This window comes from Penicilliopsis zonata (assembly GCF_001890105.1).
Source record: "Penicilliopsis zonata CBS 506.65 unplaced genomic scaffold ASPZOscaffold_1, whole genome shotgun sequence".
In the NCBI taxonomy this organism is placed as follows: domain Eukaryota; kingdom Fungi; phylum Ascomycota; class Eurotiomycetes; order Eurotiales; family Aspergillaceae; genus Penicilliopsis; species Penicilliopsis zonata.
The window spans coordinates 1,577,967-1,603,023 of record NW_019208911.1 but is presented as its reverse complement, the minus strand read 5'-3'; the positions used below and the strand labels follow the sequence as shown (position 1 = coordinate 1,603,023).

General features: G+C 56.3%; 9 protein-coding genes across 9 annotated transcripts; 5 read left to right on the top strand and 4 right to left on the bottom strand.

The window, feature by feature from the left end:
- Positions 1–437: 437 nt before the first annotated feature.
- Positions 438–5,021, top strand: ASPZODRAFT_148429 (hypothetical protein; the record flags this gene model as incomplete). Its single annotated transcript, XM_022725369.1, has 5 exons — positions 438–552; positions 608–2,290; positions 2,383–2,624; positions 3,219–4,420; positions 4,502–5,021. The coding sequence occupies 5 exons, from the start codon at positions 438–440 to the stop codon at positions 5,019–5,021; spliced, it is 3,762 nt and encodes a 1,253-aa protein (XP_022585577.1).
- Positions 5,022–6,243: 1,222 nt separating this feature from the next.
- Positions 6,244–8,070, top strand: ASPZODRAFT_55098 (hypothetical protein; the record flags this gene model as incomplete). Its single annotated transcript, XM_022728517.1, has 2 exons — positions 6,244–7,587; positions 7,657–8,070. The coding sequence occupies 2 exons, from the start codon at positions 6,244–6,246 to the stop codon at positions 8,068–8,070; spliced, it is 1,758 nt and encodes a 585-aa protein (XP_022585576.1).
- Positions 8,071–8,378: 308 nt separating this feature from the next.
- On the bottom strand, positions 8,379–9,501 carry ASPZODRAFT_11911 (hypothetical protein; the record flags this gene model as incomplete). The annotated part of the gene is made up of 2 exons (XM_022721218.1): positions 8,379–9,161; positions 9,235–9,501. The coding sequence occupies 2 exons, from the start codon at positions 9,499–9,501 to the stop codon at positions 8,379–8,381; spliced, it is 1,050 nt and encodes a 349-aa protein (XP_022585575.1).
- Positions 9,502–9,719: 218 nt separating this feature from the next.
- On the top strand, positions 9,720–11,893 carry ASPZODRAFT_107265 (hypothetical protein). Its single transcript, XM_022720944.1, has 2 exons — positions 9,720–9,922; positions 9,992–11,893. Exons 1-2 carry the CDS (start codon positions 9,857–9,859, stop codon positions 11,798–11,800), a joined length of 1,875 nt encoding a protein of 624 aa, XP_022585574.1. The 5' UTR covers positions 9,720–9,856; the 3' UTR covers positions 11,801–11,893.
- Positions 11,894–12,046: 153 nt separating this feature from the next.
- On the top strand, positions 12,047–15,909 carry ASPZODRAFT_127068 (hypothetical protein). Its single transcript, XM_022721645.1, has 5 exons — positions 12,047–12,321; positions 12,377–13,331; positions 13,392–14,419; positions 14,477–14,829; positions 14,886–15,909. The coding sequence occupies exons 1-5, from the start codon at positions 12,159–12,161 to the stop codon at positions 15,801–15,803; spliced, it is 3,417 nt and encodes a 1,138-aa protein (XP_022585573.1). The 5' UTR covers positions 12,047–12,158; the 3' UTR covers positions 15,804–15,909.
- Positions 15,910–16,078: 169 nt separating this feature from the next.
- On the top strand, positions 16,079–17,539 carry ASPZODRAFT_107259 (hypothetical protein). The gene is made up of 4 exons (XM_022720943.1): positions 16,079–16,416; positions 16,483–16,757; positions 16,823–17,068; positions 17,115–17,539. Exons 1-4 carry the CDS (start codon positions 16,115–16,117, stop codon positions 17,465–17,467), a joined length of 1,176 nt encoding a protein of 391 aa, XP_022585572.1. The 5' UTR covers positions 16,079–16,114; the 3' UTR covers positions 17,468–17,539.
- ASPZODRAFT_127067 (hypothetical protein) lies at positions 17,067–19,816 on the bottom strand. Its single transcript, XM_022721644.1, has 2 exons — positions 19,497–19,816; positions 17,067–19,430 (listed from the first exon to the last, which is right to left on the bottom strand). Exons 1-2 carry the CDS (start codon positions 19,611–19,613, stop codon positions 17,529–17,531), a joined length of 2,019 nt encoding a protein of 672 aa, XP_022585571.1. The 5' UTR covers positions 19,614–19,816; the 3' UTR covers positions 17,067–17,528.
- A 117-nt stretch (positions 19,817–19,933) lies between these two features.
- ASPZODRAFT_21563 (hypothetical protein) lies at positions 19,934–22,912 on the bottom strand. The gene is made up of 2 exons (XM_022727860.1): positions 22,467–22,912; positions 19,934–22,405 (listed from the first exon to the last, which is right to left on the bottom strand). Exons 1-2 carry the CDS (start codon positions 22,573–22,575, stop codon positions 20,157–20,159), a joined length of 2,358 nt encoding a protein of 785 aa, XP_022585570.1. The 5' UTR covers positions 22,576–22,912; the 3' UTR covers positions 19,934–20,156.
- A 358-nt stretch (positions 22,913–23,270) lies between these two features.
- Positions 23,271–24,963, bottom strand: ASPZODRAFT_127065 (hypothetical protein). Its single transcript, XM_022721643.1, has 3 exons — positions 24,769–24,963; positions 23,689–24,672; positions 23,271–23,634 (listed from the first exon to the last, which is right to left on the bottom strand). Exons 2-3 carry the CDS (start codon positions 24,590–24,592, stop codon positions 23,396–23,398), a joined length of 1,143 nt encoding a protein of 380 aa, XP_022585569.1. The 5' UTR covers positions 24,593–24,672; positions 24,769–24,963; the 3' UTR covers positions 23,271–23,395.
- Between the last annotated feature and the right edge of the window lie 94 nt (positions 24,964–25,057).

The window sequence follows — 25,057 nt, the reverse complement described above, 5'->3', positions numbered from 1 at the left end:
GATTTGCTTAAGTATACCTACTTATTCTCTCAGCATTCTCTTTGTTCGCCATAGACCACTAGATAACTACGTCTCAAGGCATCTTCCTACGAAGCCGGAATCCTTCAATCTACCGTCTCAGATCTGAAGAAACCAAGCTCTTCATCCTCGTCCCTTGCGTAATCGCGCATTTGTTTCCCCACTTCGTCACTTTCTTCTAATCGATAAGATAGATAGTGAGTTACTCCGTATTAGATTCATTGAAAGCGACAGTGACGGGCGTGTCACGTGCAGCGGCCGCCTGGAGGCTGGAGCTTCCTCATTCCACAAGGAACGAAACGAGCAGAAAACCCACAGCACAGCAGCCGCAACAGCAGCAGAGAGCGAACGGTTGGCCAGGTCGCAGTCGAGCTTGCCAGGCCTCTCCTTTGCTTGGAGTCTCCCGAAGCTGTTCCACCATGGCCTCTGAGTTTATCGGGTACAATGTTCTCGTGACGCTGAAGGCACCCCCCCATGCCAGGCTGCAGGGCGAGGTTGCAGACGTCGTGGGGCAGCGCCTGATCCTACGAAATGGTACGAGGAAATTGTCGTGGTGAGAGAGATGGTAGTGCTGACGTTTTCTGGATAGTGACGCTCTTGTGGAGTGGACAGCGGCTGGCGGCCTACAATGTCGAGGGACCAGACATTGCGGACCTCTCGCTTGAGACGGCGAGCAAGCCCTCCGTCCAGATACCGCAGCATCCGATTCCCCAGGGATCTTCGCAGATAGCTACGCCGGTTGTCGCCACCCAGCCCGTTCCATCGCAGCCCTTTGTCGACCCCGCAATCCTCAGTTTCTCAAAGGCATCCGTCCCGCAACCGAGCCAGCCTCTCCCAAGCAAGGTGGCTTCTGCGGTTCTTACGGAACCTTTCAGCGATCTCGAGCTGAATGTTGAGGGCAGGACGACAGGGCTGTCGGGCACCTCGAGCAGAAATGGACTGGAGGGATTGGGTGGAACAGACAATGGAGCCAAGGGCACAGGTAGAAGGGACCCAAAGACTGGGCATAACGAACTTCACGATGCCGGTGCTGTGGCTTCGGGACACGCTGCGTCCAACACAAACCCCAAAGCCAAAGGTTGGCGCCAGACTGCGTTCGTGGAACCTGCCCATCCGCAGACCCGCGAACACACCCAGTCATACAAGGGTGGTGCAACCAGCAACTCCAATGGACGGCGTCAGAAGAAGAAGAAGTCCCGGGCAGGGTATTCGGAGGATGTCAGCGGTTGGGCGACCGAAGATGCTACAGACATCCAGGAGATGGGCGACTTTGACTTTGAGAGCAACCTGTCCAAGTTTGACAAGCGACGTGTGTTTGAAGAGATCCGCAACGACGATACTACCGCCGACGAGGCCCGGTTAGTTTACTTCAACCGCAGAGCCAAGCCGGGCACGAACGGCGGGAAGAATCTACACTGGTCTGAAAACGTTCTCGACAGTCCCCGCAACAGCGATGTGGTAGAATCGGATGAAGAACCGAGCGATGCCAAGCTGAGCAGTGGGAATCACTCCGGATTTGACCCGGCAACAAAGATAGCATCTCGCCCCCAGGGTTCCCGCAAGGGTAGTGGGATTCTGGGTCAGCCGCTGATGGCGCCGCAATTGCGAAGCCAGCTCAGCACATCCCGCACGACCAGCCCGCGCGGGCACAAGCAGTCCGTGTCTGCGTCGCCCATGAACGGGCCTACAACCAACTCCGGCGCCTCCCTCAGACTGACGACAACCAATCGCAGCTGCCCGACCGTCAGCCCCCTGCAGACGCTCGAGGTGGAACAGCTCGCGGTGACGGAGCTCGGCCTGACTGAAGACATTATCACCGAAAATGCGGGCCGAGGCATTGCGGAGGCCGCTGTTGCGATGCTTTCCAACGACGCCGCGGCGCCCACAATCCTCCTCCTAGCGGGGAACCATCGGACAGGCGCTCGGGCGGTGGCAGCCGCTCGCCATCTCCGCAACCGCGGCCACCGTGTGACAGTGTGTATGCTTGGACTTGAGCACGAGAGCGACCTGCTGGACAGCTGTCGCAAGCAACTGGACATCTTCAAGAAAATCGGCGGCCGCGCCCTGCGCTGGGAAGAGCTGTCAGCGCGGCTCTCGACGTCGGAATTCAGCCCAGATCTAGTGGTGGATGCCCTGCTTGCCATGCACATTGCCTTTGACGATCTCCGGACCGAGGACCAGGCCATCGCCTTTGAGATGACGGCCTGGGTCAACCGGAGCAATCTGGAGGTTTTGTCAGTCGACGTTCCTTCGGGCGTCTCTGCAACCAGCGGTAAGTAACCCTTTTTCTTCTCTCCTTCTCGTCCTCTTCTTCTTCTCCTCCTCCTGTGCTTTGTTATCAGTGCTAATGATTGACATTCTCAGGTGAGGTAACTGTGGTGGAAGGAAGCCGACTATGCATCGCTGCGAAATCAGTCGTCTGTCTGGGGGCCCCCAAGACAGGCGTCATCAACGCCCTGGTCGCAGGTGAAGGCCTCTCCTGGAAGATCACCGTCGCAGATATCGGAATTCCACAGGTTGTATGGCGGAAGTACGGCACTCGGCGACGACACGGCGTCGATTTCGGTAATCGCTGGGTTGTTCCACTGCGATTTCAAGCCCCCGCTGTATAGGTGACACTCATTACGAACATCGACCCCCGGTACACCCGGAGCTTCGGATCCAAGGCGTTTCTGTTGAACTTATCAAAAGCAACCGGAGCTGGGTTTTACTCATATCAATCGCATCACATGTAACTCTAATCAACCATTGTATCAAAAGTCACTTTCCTACTCCTCCTCTCCCGATAATTCAAGTAACTAGGGAATCAGTAATTACTTCATAGAATAGAATCACCAGGAATCAATCACGTCCTTCTGCAGTCTCTACTCCAGGGCTGTTATCAAAAAATGTCTTAAAGCGGCTAGTGCGATCGATGATGTCGCCGCAGCGAAAAGAAGTCGAGTTCGCAGCTTGACGTAGAAGAGACCATCGACCACCATGGGAAAGGGTGAGTAGACACCCAAAACCGGCTGCTGAAAGACATTTCTAACTGTAGTTGAATAGGAACGGATAAATTATACGTATGATTGCCTGTTTTGCATGTGTTTGCTGTTGCCAGAGAGAGAAGCACTCGCGCTCGCATCCCCCCTTCCCCCCCCTTCCCCCCCCTCTTAACGGTTGATCGCGAGCTAACGAGGGATTTTGGGGATTTTATATAGATCACACACTCAGAATGGGCGTCAGAGGATGCATACTCAGCCAGCGCGGGCGCGGGCGTATCCAGAGCACGGCAGGGGACGACGCACGCGTCGTTTAAACGGCTTCCGTTCAACTTCTGCGCGCTTTCGCTGCAGCCCTTTACGCACCCTGTCTGCACGCCCTCCGGGACGATATTCGACCTATTGAATATTCTGCCGTGGATCAAGAAGCACGGGACAAACCCTGTGGACGGGACGGTGCTGAAGAGCGGGGATCTGATCAAGCTGAAGCTTGCGAAGAACGAGGCGGGCGAGTATGTCGACCCGGTGACCTACAAGGTGTTTACGGATAATACGCATATTGTGGCGCTGCGGAACACTGGAAACGTGTTTGCATGGGACACGGTGGAGCGGCTGAATATCAAGGGCAAGATCTGGCGCGATCTGGTCACGGACGAGGAGTTCAGTCGCAAGGATATCATTGTGTTGCAGGATCCGCAGAACGTCGAGTCGCGCAATCTCAGCTCGTTCACTTACCTGAAGGAAGGACAGAGCGGGTTGACCGCGGAGCAGGCCCAGGAGCGGAGCGATACCGTCAACGTGAATGCGTTGGGCAGTTCGGCCAAGATTCTCAAGGCCAAGGAGGCTGTCGCCAAGGCGAGAGCCGAACGAGCACAGCAGGCGTCCTCGATGACGGGGAAAGGAGCGCTTACAGGACCTGGCTCGGTGAAATCCGCTGCGCAAAAGACCTCGCTTACCTCTCGGTCGGAGAAGCCGACTCCCTTCAATGCCGCAAGGCATACGACCGGCCTCGCGGCCGCTTCGTTTACCAGCACAGGGATGACGCCGCACACCTCTGCCGACCTGGCCCTTCTGTCCGATGAGGAGTACATGCTGAAACGCGGTCGGGTCAAGGGCAAAGGGTACGCGCGCATCTCCACCACCGCGGGCGACTTGAACCTGGAGCTGTATCCGGAATACGCACCAAAAGCCGTGTGGAATTTCTTGCAGCTCGCCAAGAAGGGATACTACAAGGACGTCACTTTCCATCGGAACATCAAGGGATTCATGATCCAGGGAGGCGATCCTACGGGAACCGGCCGGGGAGGCGAGAGCGTCTGGGGGAAGTACTTTGCCGACGAGTTCGAGGGCCCTCTGAAGCATGACGCTCGAGGGACGTTGAGCATGGCCAACAAGGGCAAAAACACCAACAGCAGTCAATTGTGCGTTTCTTCCCGTTTTTTTTTTTTTTCCCATATTTTTATATACATGGTATCCCGTGTATTTCGGTCTAATGTCTTCAGTTTCATTGCCTATCGAGCTCTCCCCCATCTGAACAATAAACACACCATCTTTGGCCGCCTGATCGACGACCCGACACCCTCCTCAACGACTCTCAACACCCTCGAAACGCACCCGGTCGACTCGACCACCAACAAGCCGACGCCGGACATCCGAATTAAAGACGTGGCGGTCTTCGTGGACCCGTTCGAGGAGTTCCTCGCCAAGAAACGCGAGCAGGAACAGGCGGAGAAGGCGCACGACGAGGAGAACGATGGAGAGGAGAGCCATACCCGCCGGGCAGACGACGACCGCGTTACTTGGACGGGCAAACGGGTCCGTGGGCGCGGCGCCGCCGCCGACCACGACGGCGATGGCTCTGGCGGCGGCGTCGGCAAGTATCTCAAAGCAGCGCTGGCCGAGCGATCCGCGCCCGACGACGAAATCGTGGAGTTTGTCGACGAGGAGCCGGCGCCGGCGCTGGAGCCTGCGCGCAAAAAGATGCGCGGCACGGGCGGCTTTGGCGATTTCAGCTCGTGGTAGACAGACAGTACCTGGGCTCCCATGGACAAATGAGATCCTGTCTTGCCGGTGTGTTGTGTTGCTCTAAAAGTGAATCTAAGTGGTCTACTCCATGCCTACGGGGTATGTCTTCAGCGCTTAGTTAATTAGCTAGCACAAACAGTACTACATATAAATGGACAATACTACTACTACATATACTCCGTACTACACTGTATATAATTCGTCTGCAGGTTTTATGCCATATCTAAGCGCCTCGACTCTGCTGAAACTATTTTTATTCCACCTATAGACGACTGTTTCAAACACGCTGCATTGGAAGTATTGTAATTTTGCATCCTACGTCATTCAGTTGGATCTCTCCCTCGCAGTCACAGTCTCGGTCATCTCCTGCTGACAGCCCATCCAGCCCTTGAAAAAGCAAACCAAAGCAAAACAAAGATCCAATCCATCAGCGTCATCATCATCGTCACCCCACTCCACTGTACGGACGTCCCTGGCTTGACTTTGGCCTCCTCCGACATCTCCGAGCCCCGGATCTCTCTGACTAAGGCGCCCAAGACCGTCTGCTCTCACCCCCCAACGACGCAATCCCACCCTCCGTCCAGTCTTTCGACGACGACGACGACGACGACGACGACGCTGCTTCTTCTGCTTATCTGCTTACAGGACAGAAAAACCGGGCATTCGAGTCTCTATTGCCGTTATTCGTTGATACTATACCGTCTGGCTTTATTTTCCCTTTCGTTATACTGCTCGTCACTAGCTTAATTGCAGCTTCTAGGTCAGTTGGATGCCCTCTTCTCTCCCCACCACCACCACCATCACTGCTTTCCGATTGCCGTTGCATGCCTAGGCGTGTGTGTTTGATGGGACTGGAAATATCGAATATCAAACTGGCTTTACCCGGTGGAAGCAGGGTTGGCGAAGGAACTTGTGCTTCACAGCGGGGAGATCAGCGCTATTGTCTGCTGGTTGCCAGCTGGCTGGCAGTGGCACAGTCATATAGCGATTAAGCGCTGGTCATCTTAGCTGTGTTGTTTTCTTCGGGAACTGTTTCCAAAAAAACCAATATTATCTATATGATGGGATGCTAATTTGCTTCTTTCTTTAGATACTGAATAGTTTCCCTCCTTCCTCTCTCGATCCCAGAATTACCCGTCTCGGTATCCCCCGCTGTGCAATCAAGCTGGCAGGAAATAAGCGGAGAAGTTTTTCTAGCCAGGGTGGGTTGCTGAACAGAATGTTCAGTGGCTCCTCGAGCCCACCCAAAGAGAAACTCGATACCATTCCCTCTGGTGCTGGTGCTGGTGCTGGTGCTGCCGTGACAGCCGATCCGGCGGCCTTGACCCTCAACACCGACGAGATCTCCAGCTCCCCCCGTGAGAAGCGGTTCTCTCCCCCCGGCGGGTTTTTCAGCAGACGGGCCAGCGAGGACCAGAGCTCGGGTGGGGAGAAGAAGCGCCGAAGCAGCACCGTGACCAAGGCGGCTTCCCTGTTCAGCAGTGCCAAAAACTCCCTGGCCCTCAACAGCGCCCGCGAGTCGCCTACGAACAGCGGATCGCATTTCCCACAGTCCCAGATGCAGAAGCTGGGCAGGATGGACCCCGCTCTGAGTGTGCCCCAGGGCTCGTTGAACAACTCTGCTGGCGAGTCACACCCTACGCCCCGTTCCTCCTTTCGAGTCGGTGTCACCGAAGATCGGAATCGGAAATGTCGCCGTACGATGGAGGACACCCATGCCTATCTGTACAATTTTCTCGGCACTCCCGCGCCCGCCGCGGCGGCATCCGCCAGTGGTTCCCCCCCTCTGAACGGGAGAGAGCCGGTCAGCCCGACCAATGCTTCACAAAGTGCGGCGAGCGAAAGCAGCACCAGTGTCCTCGAGACCGATAACGGGTATTTTGCCATCTTCGATGGACACGCGGGCACCTTCGCGGCGGAATGGTGCGGGAAGAAGTTGCACCTCATCCTGGAGGATGTGATGAAGAAGAATCCCAATACCCCTGTTCCGGAGCTTCTCGACCAGACATTCACCAGTGTCGACCAACAGTTAGAAAAATTGCCCCTGAAGAACAGCGGGTGTACGGCAGTCATCGCGGTCCTCCGCTGGGAGGACCGCGTGCCCAGTTCGCATTCCGTCACGGGCTCGGCTGCCCTCGCCCCGGCGGCAGCGGCGGCATCTGCATCAGCCTCGAAAGCAGACGCAGACGAAGCCGCCAGCGAGACCCCGACCCAAACAACAGCCGTGCCGGTTGCCCCTTCGGTGCTGCCCAAGCTTCAAGAGAAGGCTCTTCGGCAGCGTGTTCTGTATACGGCCAATGTCGGCGACGCCCGGATTATCCTATGTCGGAACGGCAAGGCCCTCCGTCTATCGTACGACCACAAGGGCAGTGATGAGAACGAGGGGAAACGCATTGCCAATGCAGGCGGCTTGATCCTCAACAACCGCGTCAACGGCGTCCTGGCCGTGACCCGTGCCTTGGGTGATGCGTACCTGAAGGACCTGGTGACGGGGCACCCATATACCACTGAGACTGTTATCCAACCTGAAGCTGATGAATTTCTAATATTGGCATGTGATGGGGTGAGTTTTCTTCTTCTTCTTCTTCTTCTTCTTCTTCATAAGTGTATATGTACTAATCTTCTAATCTAGCTATGGGATGTGTGCAATGACCAGGAAGCGGTAGATCTCATACGCAACGTGACCGACGCCCAGGAAGCGTCAAAAATGCTGGTCGACTATGCCCTTGCGCGGTTCAGCACAGACAACCTGTCGTGCATGGTGATCCGGTTTGACTCGATGCGCGTCAAGGAGGTGGTTGAGCGTGCGGTGGACCCAATCGGCGTCGACGGGGATCCAGCCATGCGGCCTACGCATGGGGTCGGGGTCAGCGAGGCGGACAAGATCCTCGAGGGGGCGCGCAAGAGCATGGCGCACCCGGAGCTCACGGACGGCGCGGTGGTGGCGGACGACCAGCGAGTCCGCTCCGAGATGGTAGAGAAGGCTACCGCCGAGGAGTCGGGGCCTGAGTTTGCTATCGAGGAGCCAGATCCCAAGACTAGCTAAGAGGATAAGACAGGGAAAGACATGACTGTGTTGAGCCACTAGATTAAAGCGACGGGACTAGCTGGACTGGATCAGTGGATATGGAGTTGTCGTATTATATTCTCTAGTTCTTCTTCGATTTGCGGAATTCGGCATCATTCTCCTCTTTAACCTGTATTCGAAAAGAAAATGAGCCCAATGCCATGACTGGCAAGTTGTACATGTTGAAAGTTCACGATCAGGGGAATAGTAGGACTGTTCTTTTTTTTTTTTTTTTTTTTCAAATGAAATAGATATAAGAATAAAAGTACAATAGAATACAATCTAAACTATGCCGACTTGGTATTCTCCGTCATGTTTTTCTCCTGGAAGACGCCCTGCGCCAGAAGCTCGCCTGCTCCCTCGAGAGCCTTCTGGCCCGAGATGACGTGGTCGTAGGACTGATCGAGCTCGCCGTGCTGGACACGCGTGGGCCACGTCTCAGCAAAGCGGGCGTCCTGCAGATCCATCCAGAGGATCTTGACGTCGTTCTCGGCGAGGAGGAAGGCGTCGCCCTCGGCCGCCTGCTCCTCGATCTTCACCTCCAAGCCCGGGTCGCTGAGCAGGGTCGCGAAGCGGGCGATGCGCTCTGCCCGCTCGGCGGTCTTTTCCTCTTCCTTGGCGCGGGCTTCACGACGGCGCTGGCGCGCCCGGCGGGTGAGGTAGCCTCTCTTCCCGTCCGCGAAGCCGTTGGCGATCTCCTCCTCCTGGATGGCCAGCACGGCGGCCACGTCGGCGACGCTGGTGGCCTTCTGGTCCATCAGGGCGCGGGCCCGGTCCTTCTTCTCCATCAGCCAGCCGCGCTTGGTGGCGTACTTGTCGTCAAACTCCTTGGCCTGCACGGGGTCGCGGGGCCGTCTCTGCGACAGCCACGAGTCCGTGATCGTAATCATCTCCCGCGGCGGGCTCAGCTGCCGCTGCAGGGCAAACTCCCGCAGCAGATGGTACGCTCGTAGACCGATCTGCTTGTCTTGGAAGTGCACCGAGTAGTATGGCACCCACATGTCTTTGCGGAGGGTCGCGGGCACGGTCTTCTTGCCGTGGAAGACGAGTTGTTTCAACGCATTATCCTTCTACACCAGATTGTGTTAGAAAGAGCTCTTAGAAATCCTTCCCATAACCTTCTTCTCCCTTTCTTTCACGTACCTCCAAGTATCGCGTCAGCGAGTAGACAACCTGGTTCGTTCGAATGTTGTGATAGACAAAGATGTTCTTGCCGTGGGTGAGGGAGTTCAACGCCTTGCGTAGCCGCACTCCCTCCTGCACCTGATGCTGCTTGAAGGCATTCGAGTTTTGCTCCCGCGGCTTCCCCTGAATCACCGTGTGGTTCTCAATCGGCGGCCGTCGCACCAGTCTCCAGGTTCCGATCTTGGTCGGGTCGAGGACCTTCGTCAGGCGTTTCGACGTCGACATGGCGTCGACTCCGCAGGGTCGTGCTTCACAGAAAGGATTCCAACTCAACCGGACATTCAATCCAGGAATGTCCTGCCTGTGTCGCTGCTCTGCCGTGGGTTATTGGCGTGGTGCGTGGTGCGTGGTGCGTGGTGCAGGTTGTCCAGCGTCTCACCTCAAGTTGTTCGGAGAATTTCAGTCGGAGAAACTTGCCTTGACCCGATCGGGAACGAGTCCAACAACGACACTCTTCTCAACCTCATTGCCTGTTCACCAGGACTTCTCCTGTGCAGCGTGTGTGAGCGACTGGATTTTATTATTACCGGTAGAGTTACTACAAACCTCGCTGTTTCCGGGTTATGATTCAGTGACGCCAATGCCTCCCATCCACGACACGGACGACGGGGGCAGTCGTCCCGAGAGGCCATGGCTATTTCCTGCGGTGGGCAATTGCTTTCAGGGATTCCAAATTGGAGGAATGAACGTGATACTGATGGGGATTTATTGTTAGACTCGTCGGTTACGCCATCTGCACGGTGTTTCCGTGCGCAACCTCGTCGTCACCCCTCCCCCCAGCCGGGTCCGCGGCAAGACCATCGACGATGATGATATCCCCAACACAATGCAGTCACCGGCGAAGCTGCTGGCGCAGAAAGAGGCCCGAGGGGCTCATCACTCGCGGTCGTTTACAGATTTGGCTGCCATGGCATGGGGGGAGGGTCAGGGTCAACCTCGCGAGGACCAGCCACAACCACCACCACAACCACTACCACCACCACCGTCGTCATCAGCATCAACGCAGGCACGACGACGTCGAAGTACCCTGCCATGGAATGAGCCGGATCCCTTGACGAGACGGGTGAAGCTGGAGGATATCATGAAGAGTCGTATGGCAGACACCTGGTTCTCGCTGCACGGTGATGGGGAGGATGATGAGCCTGTGTATATCAGCGAGGTCACGCCGATGACCACCAACCCGAGCTTCCGCTTCTTCGACCTGAACATCTGCGGACCACGAGTGTCACGGCAGGACCATCTGACGCTGCGACTATGGGCGAAGACAGTGGGGATGGCTGAGTATATACTGCTTCTTGACCTGCAGCTGCACCTGCGGTCACTGCAGTTTCTTGGGCGCTCGCTGGACAGCTTCCACCAGCCGTTGCCGGCGAACTCGGTCCTGTTCCACTTTCCGGATGGAGTTTATGCCAATCTCACATCTACGCCGCCAACATGGTCGCCACTACCGCTGCCCACCCGCCGACCGGTGACGGTGTCTTCGGACAGAGGGGTGGTGCAGTCGACCTCGTCGTACGATGCGTTGATGCGGCTGGCGACTCTCGATGAATGCGTGCAGGACGCCGTGGCAACGCGCGAGAAGCTGGAAGCCCAGATCAGTGCGATCCTCGAGCATAACCAGCGGGCGGTCAAGTCGACCAGCGACGTGTCCAAGGCCCAGGACAGGCTCGCACTCACCAGGCATGCGATCGCTACCGAGCGACGACATGTGCGCGCGACCGTCAAGCGCCGCGACGAGCTGACCGCCAGCATCGGTGCCCGCAAGGCAGCGATGAGCCACGGCCGTGACGCCCAAGACCGAGCTCGCAGCCACCTTCCCGAGGCGCAGGACAACCTGGTCTCGAATCAGACACTGCTCGCCCAGACGACGGACGAGACCAAGGGGCAGATCCGACGGATTGCAGAGGACCTGCTGGAGATCTACCCGATCGAGCCCATCGCCAACAAGCCGCTGGCGTTCACGATTGCGGGCCACGCGCTGCCGAACTCGAGTTTCGACGACCGCCTCGACCGGGAGACCGTCGCCGCTGCTCTCGGGGCGGCCGCGCATCTCGTCTACCTGCTGTCGTTCTACCTGTCGATCCCCCTGCCATACCCGGTCAACCCGCACCTCTCGACCTCGCTGATCCAGGACCCGGTGTCGCTGGCGCTGCCGCAGCGCACCTACCCGCTGTACCCCGTCAGCGTGCAGTACCGCTTCGAGTACGCGGTCTTCCTGCTCAACAAGGACATCGAGTTCCTCCTCAACTCGCACGGCCTGCGCGTGCTCGACATCCGTCACACCCTGCCCAACCTGAAATACTTGCTCTACGTTCTCACCGCGGGCACCGCCGAGCTGCCCGCGCGAAAAGCCGGGGGGATTCGAGGCCTCCTCCCTGGTCGTTTGACCCCGAGCCTGCTGTCCCGGTCCCGACGGGATAGCGATGACAGTGTCGTCTCTGGACAATCGGGGCAGTCTGTGAGACAGTCTCTTCTTCTACAAGACACGCGGGACAAAGCCATTGCCCATCCTCAGGCGGTTTAATCCTTCTCTCCTATTGTATATATATGCTGTACAGTAACTGTCAATATAATTCGTATCATCAAGACATAATCTACCCAGATACAGATAATAAGCATTTTTATTCTCTCCCTTTCTTCTCCTTTAAATCACCCCGCATTCTTCTTCTAAACCTGACATTCCATCCAATAAACCTATAATTATTGTCATTCTAATAATAATTAATCCTGGTTCACAGGGATCCCTATCAGAATATCAATATTAATAACCCCCCCCCCCACCCACCGCTTTCTGACGGCTCGCCTTGCATCGGCCCTTTTCAACTCTCTCAACAGAGGCAAACGAAATCAAATCCGATTTCCTCGGCGAAGCGTCATGAGCGATGGCTCTCCAGAGCGCCGCCAGCACCTCTGCCCGCCCTGACTCGTCCTCCTCGCTGTTTGGCTCTGAGATCCAGAAGTCCCCCTCGCCCCCCGCCCAGCACCGCCGCGGATACCAGGCCTGCGATCCGTGTCGCAAGCGGAAAGTGAAATGCGATCTAGGGAGTACGATGGAATTATAGTTCTCTATTTTGCAATATCGATACTGATGGATTTCCAGGCGTTGATAATCCTAGACCCCCCCCCTGTGTCCGGTGCCGCCGCGAGAGTAAACGATGCGAGTTCTCTGCCACAAGACGCAAGCGCAAGCCCTCCCTCTCCGCCGAGGAGACTGTCGAGGGCGTCCTGATCCGCGATAAGAGGGTGATGGTCGGCGAAGTTGGGGACGATGAGAGCGACAAGGGAAATAATCCTGATGAGAATGGCAAATGGGCCGATGCGCCCTCCATCGCGAGCCATCTGCACCGCTCCCACTCCTACCCGAAGCATACCGGCTCTACTGCGTCGGGATCGATGAATGATCCATCAGTGAATACGGTTTCTACAGCGCCGATCCAACAAGAAACAAGTGCCATGCGAGCATCGATATATAACGGGCAAGGTGGCGGTGGTGGTGGTGGTGGTGTGGTCAACTACGGTCTTGACGGAGGAGGTCATGCAATGATGAACCGTACGGCTGTCGAGCTGCTCTCCCCGGCCATCAGCAATAGCCATGATGCCCTGCATCTACTCTCGGAAGCGGCGGGTCGAACCGAGGACCTCAATCGACAGAGTCTGGAGAATCGAGTGTACGCTGCTGCCGCAGCGCGCCACCACCAGCCGACAGTCTCCTCGTTCAACTCCCCCATGTCCACCATGACTCAGGCGGGCACACCACGCAGTACTTCAGGGCTATACTCGCGCACGACGTCACGAGGGGGTTACTATCAGGGTGCCAGTGCCAGTGCCAGTGCCAGTGCTGGTGGTTCTGGCCCTGCTTCTGGTACAAGTGTGACTGGGAATAATGCGGATACGGGGCCCGTCGATCCTCAGATTTCCGACCATCGTGGCCAGACAGGCGGTTCTGCTAGTTTCCAGGACCCGGGATACGTCGACGCTGTCAAGGCGTGGTCACGACTTCGGTTTGTTCGTGCAGGCTGGTTAACGGTTGAAGAAGCCATGACCTATGTGAAATAGTATGCTCTCTCTCTCTCTCTCTCTCTCGATGCTTTTGAACGGTCTGCTCATTATGATAGCTACTACGACCATCTCGCTCCCCTCAGTCCCATCGTCATCCCTGATTTCTCACAGCCGGCAACGCATCGCACCTTGCTGACCGACGAACCTGTTCTCGCCGTGACCATTCTGACCACGGCGTCGCGACACGTCAAACCCAAGGGGGAGGGTGCCTACACGCGCTCCTACTATATTCACGACCGGCTGTGGTCTTATCTGCGCGGCATGATCGAGCGGCTCTTCTGGGGCCAGGAGAAGTTCGGTCCCAGCGGCTCAGGTGCCAGTAAGCCGCGCTTCATTGACCTGGCGCCCACGGCAGGCGGTGGCATCTACAAAGGCAACCTGCGCTCGCTGGGCACTGTCGAGGCCCTCCTGCTGCTCACAGACTGGCACCCACGGAACCTGCACTTCCCTCCAGGTGACGACGAGAACACCCTGCTCGACATGGACGCACATATTCCCGCGCCGCCACACACGACACGTACCACTGACCGGGAGATGGACGCAGCGGACACCGGTGACCATACAGCCGCCAACCGGGGGGCGTCGACGAGTGAGGGCCGGCTGGCGTTCCAAAAATGGCTGGAGCCCGCGTGGCGATCAGACCGGATGTCATGGATGCTGCTGAGCACAGCACAGGCGCTAGCCTTTGAGCTAGGAGTGTTCGACTCGAAGAGCGAGAGTAGGACGGTCAACGAGACGCCCGCGGAGCAGACGCGCAAACGACGCCTCCGCCGATTGATCCTCGTCTACATCACGCAGAGCAGTGGGCGGCTGGGGATTCCCTCCATGCTACCACTGCCACAATGGGGGCCGGATATCCAGCCCACCGTGGTCACTGACGCCAAGGCCGCGGGCGATGTCTCCGTTGACCGCATGCATGACTGCTGGATTGGCATTTCCAAGATCATGTACCAGAGCAACCAGCTGCTGTTTGCCTCGAACGAGCAGACCTCGGAGCTCATTCGCAGCGGACGCTATCGGGAGCAGATCGACCGTTTCCTTCCCTTTCTACGTGAATGGCGGCAGTTGATCGACAATACGACCTGTAAGTTGGACCCCTGGCATTACTTGTTGTGTATGATTTTGACCTTGCTTTTTCCAGTGTGCCCCCCCATGCGTAGCATTCTCATGATCGAATATGAATACACGCGCCTCTATGTCAACTCGCTGGCCCTCCAGGCTGTTGTCGACCGGTGGACGACCATGTCCAACGAGGCGGCCACCGCGCAGGTGCAGAACGGGCGACCGGGCTCTGGTCCAAACTCGGGCTCGGGCTGGTTCCGCGTGCTGATGGAGCTGTACCGTGTGAACGAGCCATATATCCAGGAGGTGGTGGACGCATCCCGCAAGATTCTGCAGACTGTTCTAGAGGGCTTGGTTCCGGGGGATCATCTCAAGCATGCGCCTGTGCGGACTTGTTTTCGGATCCTGTCGGGGATGATATTCATTCTCAAGGTAGCCCCCTCAACATATAATTTGATCGGGTTGTTATGTGCTTACAATGAACGCAGACATTCACCCTTGGCGCGAAGGAAGACGACGTACGCGTCTCGCTCGACCTCCAAGACCGAGTTGTGGACGCTTTGCGCACCAACGTCGTCGACGACGTCCACCTGAGCCACACGATTGCCCGACTGCTTGAACTGCTGACTTCGAGCATCCGCACGCGCTTCCTGCGCTTCGCACCGCACGACCGGGCGGGCGACGGTGAGGCCCAGGAGCGGCCTTCGGCCCCTGTTTCTCGCCTGCAGTCGCCTTGTCTGCGTGGCCGTGAGATGGCCAGCAGCCAGCACTGGCACCAGCAGCCGCAGCAGTCACATCCGCAGCCACCACAACCACCGCCGCCACTGCCGTCACATCACCAACAGCAGCCGCAGCAGCAGCAACAACAGCAACAGCAACAGCAACAACAGCAACAGCAACAGCAACAGCAGCAGCAGCAGCAGCAACAACAGGCAAACCTGGGCTACATCGACAATAACACGTCAGCGACGGACCCTCTGGCGAGCATCCCTGCGCAGCCGATCAACTCGTCCAACATCAGCGTCTCCTTCATGCCGCCGCCCCTTTCGGCGTACTACCACTACTACGAGAATTCACCGGAACTCAACAGCAACAACAATAACAACAACAACAGTAGTAACAGCAACAGCAACAGCAACAACAATAATAATAATAATAACAACAATAGTAACGGCAGCAGCAACGGGAACCCTGCTGATAATCTCCCGTCGGTGAACAACGACGGCACGGCCATCCCGGACTGGTTCGCCCTGCCGTTGGACCAGTTTTTCAACAGCTCGACGGCCGTCGTGGACCAGGGATTAGGGGGTACAGGGCCTATGGTCGGCGAGTTTGACATGTTGGAGGTGCTCCTGAACGAGCAGTATGATGGCAATGAGATGATGATGGATTCTCCTTCTTTTTGACGAATCATGTTATATACCCTGTATATATTAACCCAGGTATAAATTATAACTCAATACTTACTCTGCATTACCATGTGTAAGGCATGGCTTGAACCATGGCTACACAGCCCAGGAAACTCTCCAGGCCATCTCTCAGCAAATATCATGGTGTGACTCTGGCAATGGAAGGTTATACGGTTGATAAACGGCTTGGCAATATAAATAGAAATATATATAGAGGGAGAGGAAAATTCAGTAGACTAGAGGAACGTAGACCAGGTACATCTCACTGTACACTTTATACTATCTTGTATACTGTCATCATCACATCAATGTTCATCATGCTGGCTCTGCTGGCTCTCTCCTCTCTTGCCTCTTCTCTCCCCACCCAACCCCCGTCTCTCTCCTTCAGCGTCAGCCAGGCATCTCGACCATCCCAACCCATTAATCTCGCAGCCCAGTACGCCAACACCCTCTCCAGATACGGGGGGGAGGTCTCGGCGCAGCTCAAGGCCGCCGCGCTGAATGGAACGGCCGTGACGAGCCCCGAGGCAAACGACCTCGAGTACTTGACGCCGGTGACGATTGGGAATGTGACTTTTCACCTTGACTTTGACACGGGATCTGCAGATCTGTAAGCGTCAGATTCTTCCTGATATATACCTGCTACACTGTTTCCTTTCTCTTACTAACAGGCTAGATGGGTCTATTCAGATGAACTCCCCACCGACGAACAGACCGGCCACGCAGTCTACGCCACCACCGACTCGAAGCTACTCCCTGGATCGAGCTGGGAGATCTTATACGGCGACGGCAGCTCCGCCGGCGGGGATGTCTTCGCCGACACCGTCGTGGTGGGCGGGTTGACCGCCACGATGCAAGCTGTTGAAGCCGCGGCGACGTTGAGCGCCGAGTTTGAGAGAGATGCGCATTCCGATGGACTTTTAGGCCTTGCTTTTAGCACTCTCAATATGGGTACCAACCTAGCCCTAGCATCTCACTCCAAGTCTTTTGTTTCTTACTGCTTACTGCTTGCTTAGTGAAGCCCCAGAAACAATCCACCTTCTTCGACAACGTGAAAAGCCAGCTCGATCTGCCCGTTATAGCGACCTCGCTAAAACACGGCGCACCGGGAACGTACGATTTCGGATTCATCGATGAGAACAAATATACAGGGCCGTTGACGTACGTGGATGTCGATTCCTCACGGGGATACTGGACCTTCACGGCGGATGCGTACGCATTCGGGGATGACCAGATCTCTACCTCTCTTACTGGAATTGCAGGTAAGACTCATCATAAACACTATAGCATTGGCAATACTGATGGCAGACACCGGGACAACCCTGATACTGCTCCCCTCCGATACCGTGAGCAGGTACTACGCAAACGTGTCGGGAGCACAGGATTCACCCCTCCACGGCGGCTACGTCTTCCCATGCGACTCGAAACTTACCCCCTTCACCCTCGTTGTCGCGGGCAACCACTCCGTCACCGTGCCGGGGGAGTTGATCAACTATGCCCCCGTGGGGAGTGTGAGTAATCTGTGTTTTGGCGGGATCCAGGCCGCCTCGGGACTCGTCGATATCAACATCTTCGGCGACGTCTTTCTCAAGTCGCAGTATGTGGTTTTTGATGCAGGGAGCCAGGGAGGTCCGCGGCTAGGGTTTGCAAATCAAAAGTAGACTCCTCTGTCACCTTCACTAGTATACTCTGTATAGTGTAGTGTAGTGTACTCTGTATGATCTATATCTCCTGCGTATCTAATGCCCATACCTCCCAGTTCTTCAATACTTCCCAGCCCACCCGCCGCAACCGCCGCCGCCACGACGCATCCGCCAAGACGCTCAACGCAGGGAGACAGTTCTTCTCGTCCCCTCTGCTTCCGCGCGGTGGTTCGGATTCGCGGTCTCGGGCCCTTTTGCCGAGCACGGACGGAGGACTGCCTCGCGGGCGTTGGTTAGGTGGTGGTTTTTCTGGAGACTCGATTTGAGATTCGGATTGGGATTCGGATTGAAGTTCCCGGTCCGATGCCTGGCTCGGAGCAGGCACTTGGTAAAACTCCTGCAACTCCCATGCTTTGGAGCCCATCCCTACAATCCGCAGGGTCCTGTAGATATTTCTATCGGCAAACGCGAGGCTGAGCTTCTCCGTCAGGAACTCATCGTCCTGCTCGACCAGTTCGGCCAGCGTTCGGATGGAGCCGCACAGTTGTCGGAGAGGGGGTGCGCCTGTTGATAGCTGCCCAGACGATACTCCCGAGGGCCCCGTAGGAATCAGTAGACGCAATGCTACCAGGTTGCGGAAGAAAGGTAACAGGACTGCCAGCTGGTCAACGCCCGTCACGTCGGCGGCCAGGGCCAGCTGTTCCAGGTGCGGACAGGTATGTGCCAGCCGGGCGATGCTTGTGGCGGGCAGAGGCCAGCGCGAGGGTAAAAGTAAGCGGCGCAATCTGGGGCCGTGGTGGGTGAAAATCGTATTCAGGTAGCTATCCCGCAGGGTGAGGGAGAACTGCGGGGAGGTAGTAGCCGGTGACGGAGTGGGTGATTTTCCCTCGGTAGTGGTAGTGGGAGTAGAGCTGCCATTGGTGGTGGTGGTAAGATTCGTGATCGGGAGGATCGATTCATTGATCGGAGGTGTCAGGATCGCCGAGGAGGTGGCGGTGGGACGTCGCGGATTGTTGATCTGCTCGGCGGGATCGCGATCCGAGCTGACGCAGTACAAGTTCTCGAGGCCCGGGTAAAGGGAAAGGAAATCACAATGCCGCTTGGACAGGACATCACTGCGGACGGTCTTGAGGCATGCGTTCGGCGGCGGGGGCACGGCGGGCCAGCTGTTGTCAATGAAGGAGAACTCGGTGCCGCCGGCATCATTGAGCATGGTGACCTCCTGGAGCACGGCCTGGTCGAAGGCGAAGTGGGCGTCCGCAACGTGGCGGGCGTAGAGGTTCTGGAAGGCGAGGCGGGTGATTTTGAGCGGCTGCTTGGCCGCGATGCACTTGCGGAAGTAGTCGTGCAGCACGACGCTGGGCTCCTGGGCGTTTCGCATGCGTGGGGACCAGTGCATCTTCAGCTCCCGCAGCTTGCGGCTGTCCAGCAGCAGCGTCGAGATGTCATCCGGGTAGCACAGCGGATCGATGTCGGTGACCTTGAGGCAGCGCAGATGCGGCATGGCGGGGATGACGGTCGTCGGGCGCGGGTGGCGGTTCGAGGGAAACCGGATGGTCAGCGAGGTGAGTTTCGGCCGCTGCGCGAGGCCAATGTACACCGTCTCCAGCATCTTGGTGTTGAGCTCCCAGCTGAAGCTCTCCAACGCAGGCATCCGGTCGATCGCCGCCCGCACCGCAATGTTCAGCATCATCGACGAGTCCGGCACGCGGCCCACGCGGCCGTGCTCCTCGATCTCATGCTCGCGCCATTCCCCCCGGAGCGTCAGCGAGCGCACCAGCGACGCATACGGCCGTGTGATGAGCGCATTCAACCCCATTGAGAACGGGCTCGCACTCCCCCAGCCCTCCGGTTCGTCTCCGCGGTATCGGATCTTGTCATACGAGGTCAACGTCAGGCTCTTGTACAGCTGCGGCAGCGCCATGTAGTTGAGTACGCGGCATGTTTGACATAGGCTCGAGAGATCGCTTGCTTTGTCGACCTGAAAAAAAAAAAGAAAGATTATTCATTAGCACACTGTTGATAAAAGATCCAAGGTCAGCCTCACGTGCGACACAATGCCGGCAATCAGGTTCAGCGGCAGTACCATCAGCGAGGGGCGCGAGGCAGACGGATTGTCGGTGACAATCTTCGCCTCGAACATGTTCATGTTGACGGCCGCCATGATGCGACGTCGACATGAGTCAAGCACCGCTGCATGGGCTCTATCGTGAGAGGATGGTGAGGTGGAGAAATCGTCTCGGAGAGTTGGTGATGTGAAGCAGCTAATGGAGGTCCGGGAGACGACGCGGACCACTTCAACCATAGGATTTAAGCCAACCAGCAGGGATAAATATATTAGTAGCATTGTTGTATTTATATAGTCCAAAAAAGATATCTCATAGAGTAATTGAAATGATGGAATTGACGGGTATCTCATATCTGCTGCTGTATGTGAAGATCAATCGGCCTCAACTGTATTAGAGAGAAAAGAAAAAAAAATGCAAAAACCGCCAAAGAAAATGTCCAAAAATGTCCAAAAAAAATATTTCAAGATATCCAAAAAATGCACAGAAATGTCCAATGACATTATAAATGTATGGCAGTCCTATAGACCAAGAAATCGCAACCCTTCTCCAAGAATACCGCCAGGACTCCACGCTCGACAGAAAAAAAAGAGAGTGAATGGAAATTGAGAGGGAGAGAGAGAGAGAAAAGATGCCGGTGATCAAGAAGACGTGGTGCCGGCCTGGGTATCCTGCTGGTCAGGCCGAGCCTCCAGGCCAGGTCCTACCAGCGCAGCGGTCTCGGGATCGTACCGGAGCTGTTGGCCAGCAAGGTGGCCAGGACTGTCGGGAGACTCGAGCGTCTCACCACCGCCGGGAACCGTCCAGGGGACTGCCGTCTGGGATGATTGCGCGGGGATGACCCGGACAGGGAGATGGGGGTGCGCGGCGGAACAGTCGTTGGAAGGGTCGCTGGACGCGCTGTCGGGCCGACGCCGGCTGTTGGGTGACGGGTCATCACGTAGCCCCGGCCCGTCAAACAGCTGGGGCGACCAGGCTTGTTGTTGGCCCTGCCGTCGCGCGGGAATGATCGTCACGGGCAGTGAGGCATCGCCGCCGCTCGGTCGTCCCCATCCGGGACGTCGCCCGAGTTGGAACGTCGGGAGATGCTCGGTCCGCGACGGTCGATCCGTCACCAGCGCGGGGGAGGAGGAAGTCTCATCCTCTCCGTCGGAATCGTCGACCTCCTTGAAAGACAGGCATGACAATTGGTCGCCTTCGACCTGCGCTGACGCCACCTCGCGGGGCAACGAGGTGCGGCGGCGGCGGAAGTGGGCAAGCATGGACCGCCAGCGAGGCTTTTGCGTGTGTATGATACTTGTATGGAGAGGTGATGTGCGGTCTGGAACAATCTGCTGCAGCAGCAGCTGTTGTTGTTGTTGTTGTTGTTGTTGTTGTATAGCTACAATGAGGTCGTCGGAGGGATTGTCGGCCGGAGCCTCTTCGACCGCGGCCAATCCTTCCTTGGGATCTTCCTCACCACTCATTGCTCGCTGCTCCTCCTCCATTTGTGGCATTGGAACCGGCGGCGACGGACTAGATAGAGTGTGATGGCGCACCTGGTAGACCGTGCTAGCCGCACTGGTCGTCTCGACTCGACTGATGGGCGTGACCGTCGGTGGGGGTGGCGTCTGGCGTGCCATGGCTCTACCGAGGGCCAGATGGTTGCGACGGTCTGCTAGCATTGTTCTGTGCCTTCGCATGACACCGCCAACGCCGCCAACGCCGCTACCACCCCGGCGGGTCCGCAGGGGCCGATGAGCGAGGCCGATGATGTTCCCCCAGCCGGAGGAGGTGCCAGGACCGGAGCCGGGCCCACGTTTCGGACCGCCGTTCAAGGGTTGCTGCTGGCGTGGCCAGTCGACCTCCTCCGAGGGGGTGACCTCGAGCATTTCATCGCCATCGAAGACCTCGCGGCCGAGAATGCCGTCCTTGCGTTCGTCGCGTTCCAGAGCCTCGATACGCTCGACCCACTCCCACACGACAACGCTGGCGGCGGCGGAGCCGACCCATCGGACGTAGGTACCCCAGCCGGCGACGGAGGGCTGGGAGATGTCGAGGACGAAGAAGACGACGGGGATGAAGATGGCACACAGGGAAAGCAGGGCGACCAGACAGATGTTCCGCATCTTGGGATGGAAGAAGGCGAAGCGATGTTTGGACAGGGAGTAGAAGATGACCCAGGCGGCGTAGAGCAGGTTCAGGGCCAGCTCGAAGAGGTAGCTGAGCGCCGGGATCGCATCGTCGTATAGCCTGGGGCGGGTGGTGTCGCTTTTGAGCAGGAAATTGTTCAGTGAGCTAAAGATGGTGTCGAGGACGATGAGGGCGAAGCCCGCCCATTTGATCATGACCTTTTCCTTGTGGCGCGGGAACAGGCGGATCAGGGTCTGCACCTGGGCCAGCCACAAAAACGTGCTCGAGATGACCAGGACAATGCGGCTCTCCATGCCGTCGGTGACCTCCTCGGTCAGCGCCTCGGCGTCCGAGTATCCGTAGTTGTACTGTCTCTCCGCGACGCGGAACGAATCCACCGAGGCGATGGTGAGTGAGATGGCGACCATGATGGCGGCGACCTTCTGCAGCCACGGGCGGCCGCCGACGCCCACGACGGACGAGTTACCGCTATACGACCCGCTCATCATGCCGCGACGGCCGAGGAAATTCGCCCCTCCGCCCGGCCCACCGACATAGAAGGTCCGCGGGGTGATGAGCAGGATGATCACCAGCAGGTAGCTGATCACCGTCGCGCACCCGATCGTGTACAGCTGCGGCGTGACCGACGAGTAGAAGGGGTCGCGGGTATCGAGCACGGCCGAGGCATGACTCAGACTGACCTGACCGGTACAGATGGGCTCATAGATGGCATTCTCGGACAGGGTGATGATGTAGGAACGGTTCAAATAGACGCGTGCTGGCTGATCAGCATATGAAGGCATTTTGCAAAAAAATCAAGCATGGAATAGTATACACACCATGGGTAGGAAGAACAATTGGTGTACAGCCAGTCGAGTAAGTCTTGGAGGTCGTCGTCGTCGGCTGCGCCCAGATCTGGCGGGGGGTGATATGCGCTGCAGCCTCCATGGTGATGAGACAATGCCCTACACCGTCCGAAGTCGATCATATAGCCTTCTGCTAACACTATTGATAAGGCTCGATTTCAGCAGACCCTCCTCAAACTCATCGTGGTTGTGTTCGCGATCGTTTTGTTTTTTTGTTTTTTTTTTTTTTTGCGTGAGAAGCCTGAAGGAACGAGCGGTCGGAGAGTTCGAACAAACAACGACGTCGGAACACGCAGATCTTGCCGATGGATAGGGACGATGAGATCAGCGAGGGATAGTCGATAACTAGCGAGAGAGGAATAGCGAGTGTAGGCAAGGGAGGAGAAGCGACCAGTGGAGCGATTGATGGCCGAGGATGAAGAGAGAGAGAGAGAGAGAGAGAGAGAGGAGGCGGAGGTGAAGGCGTCGTTGTTCTGCGGTGGGAAAGATTATCCAGATCCGCCAGACCACGACAATACTGGAGTCTTGAACGCCAGGCGACTTGGTTTTTATTTTTTGAGTTTATAAAATATATTCTTCAATTGGATTGGTTTCTGTTGAATCAATGATTATTTTAGTGTGGTGAATGAGGCTGTGGTTATGTGATGATATGGCAGAAAGATCTTGGCCTCGACGATGAATCTTAAAAGAGAATATCTTTGGATTTCAATGGTCTCGAGTAGTTCTATATGACTTGTACAATGTCTCTATCCTTAGAATATCTACCTAGGTAATCATCTAGGCAATGAGCTCATTATTCTCTCAAGTATTATATCTCAGTATGTACATTGTATCATTCTATACAGTTCAACACAAGCCAAAGGGTATCAAGAGAAGAAAAGAAGAAGAAGAAGAAGAAGATATTATTCTACATTCGAGATCGGGTATACCATTGGGGATGTTGGCGTATACGGGGATACCAAATTCGCGCCCACTGAGCGGACGGTTCTTTCTCGCTCCTCCTCGCGCTTTTTGATCTCCTTTTCATCCTGGATGAGGATGCAGCAGGTGCAGCACGTAGCCCGGACGCAGTCGGATGCGATGTCGCCTTGGATGCCGTATGCTTTTCGCGTACGGGTATGTTGGATGGTAGCCAGGAACCCTTGATAATCAATAAGAAGAAGGAAAGTAGCGGAAGGGAAAGGCAAAAGCTTACATTGGCAGCCACACAAAACAGCCATGGCCGTACAAGAGCCGTTGCACGACTCGTAGCCCAACATGTTGGTCGGGCTCTCCTTTCTCGATTTGAGCGAGAGGCGGTACTGCGTCTTGCCGTAGAGAACACACGGACAGACGACTCCCAGGCAGCAGGTCCCGATATCCGAGCAGTCACACAGGCCATGGCTCCATGTGCCGCCCTTGATCTCTTGGTTCGGATGGGAAACTTGGCCGGGTTGATGGTACGCCGTCAGGTCGTCTAGCGGCATCGTTCCGGCATGTCGTGCTGTCGGCGGTGGGGGGAAGTGCAACGAGGTCGGAGAGCCGAGCGGGTTCGTATCAGGTGCAACGATTCTCGATGTTTTGTCGTCTTTGCTGGGGAGGATTTGCTGTACTGGATACTGCGATATGCCCTCTTGGTGTTGCTGACACTCCTGTTGTTCGTGCTGCTGATACTGCTGTTGATACTGCTGATACTGTTGATATTGTTGATACTGTTGGTACTGTTGATACTGTTGATACTGTTGGTATTCTTGTTGATACTGCTGATGCTGTTGTTGTTGATGCTGTTGTTGTTGATGCTGTTGTTGTTGATGCTGTTGTTGTTGATGCTGTTGATACTCCTGTTGCTGCTGCTGCAGATCTTCAGCGTAAGGGGCGGAATTCGCCGGATGTAATTGATGTGACGGAACCTGGGTCTGTTCCTGTTGCATTTGCTGTTCCTTTTCGCTCACTATCGCCGGTACCGACTGTTCTGCAGTGGGAGGGAGAGCAGGAACCGGCTCCTGTTTCCACGGACGGCCTGCCGGGTGCATCTCGAGCGGCGTCTCGACGAACGAGTACCGGCGATTCACTCCGGGGACATCGCTGCCGACTGCAGTATCCAAGTGTATTTGGCTCATTGTGAATTGCTAGTATTTTGGAGACTGAATTTGTGTTTGTGTGTGTGCAATGATGTCCCCTGACGAACAACTCGACAGTGCTACATAGACGTAACAGATCAGTATAAAAAATAAAACACCAGACAGTAGATCGTGGATAGCAAATAGAGATAAATAAATAGGTACTCTGTACCTACCTATCGGCAAAGCTGCGACTCTGCGAGTCCAAATATAAAGACATGCTGCGCCGGAATATGGGCGCACCACTGCGGGGCGTCCACTGCCGGGAGCAGTTGGCAGGTAGCAGTTGACAAGTAAAAACTCAGGAATAAGCAGGCAAATACTCCGTAAGAAGACTCGACAGGCGTCTTGCAGATGCGAGTGGCAGTGTAATGCACAGGGGAGACTCTGGCTTGACGGCGATTCGGCTGACGGCGGGTTCAGGCAGTTGTTCGTCACACGCCGTCACACTTGAGCTGTCCAATG

Bases quoted from the DNA above. Each gene is read 5' to 3' on its own strand.
- ASPZODRAFT_127067 (XM_022721644.1), bottom strand. From the start codon at position 19,613: ATGGCGGCCGTCAACATGAACATGTTCGAGGCGAAGATTGTCACCGAC. The intron at 19,431-19,496 runs GTGAGGCTGACC...TTTTTTTTTCAG, and splicing joins TTGCCGGCATTGTGTCGCAC to GTCGACAAAGCAAGCGATCT.
- ASPZODRAFT_107259 (XM_022720943.1), top strand. From the start codon at position 16,115: ATGTTCATCATGCTGGCTCTGCTGGCTCTCTCCTCTCTTGCCTCTTCT. The intron at 16,758-16,822 runs GTACCAACCTAG...CTGCTTGCTTAG, and splicing joins TTTTAGCACTCTCAATATGG to TGAAGCCCCAGAAACAATCC. The intron at 17,069-17,114 runs GTAAGACTCATC...TACTGATGGCAG, and splicing joins CTCTCTTACTGGAATTGCAG to ACACCGGGACAACCCTGATA.
- ASPZODRAFT_127068 (XM_022721645.1), top strand. From the start codon at position 12,159: ATGGCTCTCCAGAGCGCCGCCAGCACCTCTGCCCGCCCTGACTCGTCC. The intron at 12,322-12,376 runs GTACGATGGAAT...ATGGATTTCCAG, and splicing joins AGTGAAATGCGATCTAGGGA to GCGTTGATAATCCTAGACCC. The intron at 13,332-13,391 runs GTATGCTCTCTC...TCATTATGATAG, and splicing joins GCCATGACCTATGTGAAATA to CTACTACGACCATCTCGCTC.
- ASPZODRAFT_107265 (XM_022720944.1), top strand. From the start codon at position 9,857: ATGCCTCCCATCCACGACACGGACGACGGGGGCAGTCGTCCCGAGAGG. The intron at 9,923-9,991 runs GTGGGCAATTGC...ATTTATTGTTAG, and splicing joins GGCCATGGCTATTTCCTGCG to ACTCGTCGGTTACGCCATCT.
- ASPZODRAFT_21563 (XM_022727860.1), bottom strand. From the start codon at position 22,575: ATGGAGGCTGCAGCGCATATCACCCCCCGCCAGATCTGGGCGCAGCCG. The intron at 22,406-22,466 runs GTGTGTATACTA...CTGATCAGCCAG, and splicing joins AATTGTTCTTCCTACCCATG to CACGCGTCTATTTGAACCGT.
- ASPZODRAFT_127065 (XM_022721643.1), bottom strand. From the start codon at position 24,592: ATGAGCCAAATACACTTGGATACTGCAGTCGGCAGCGATGTCCCCGGA. The intron at 23,635-23,688 runs GTAAGCTTTTGC...TTGATTATCAAG, and splicing joins TGTTTTGTGTGGCTGCCAAT to GGTTCCTGGCTACCATCCAA.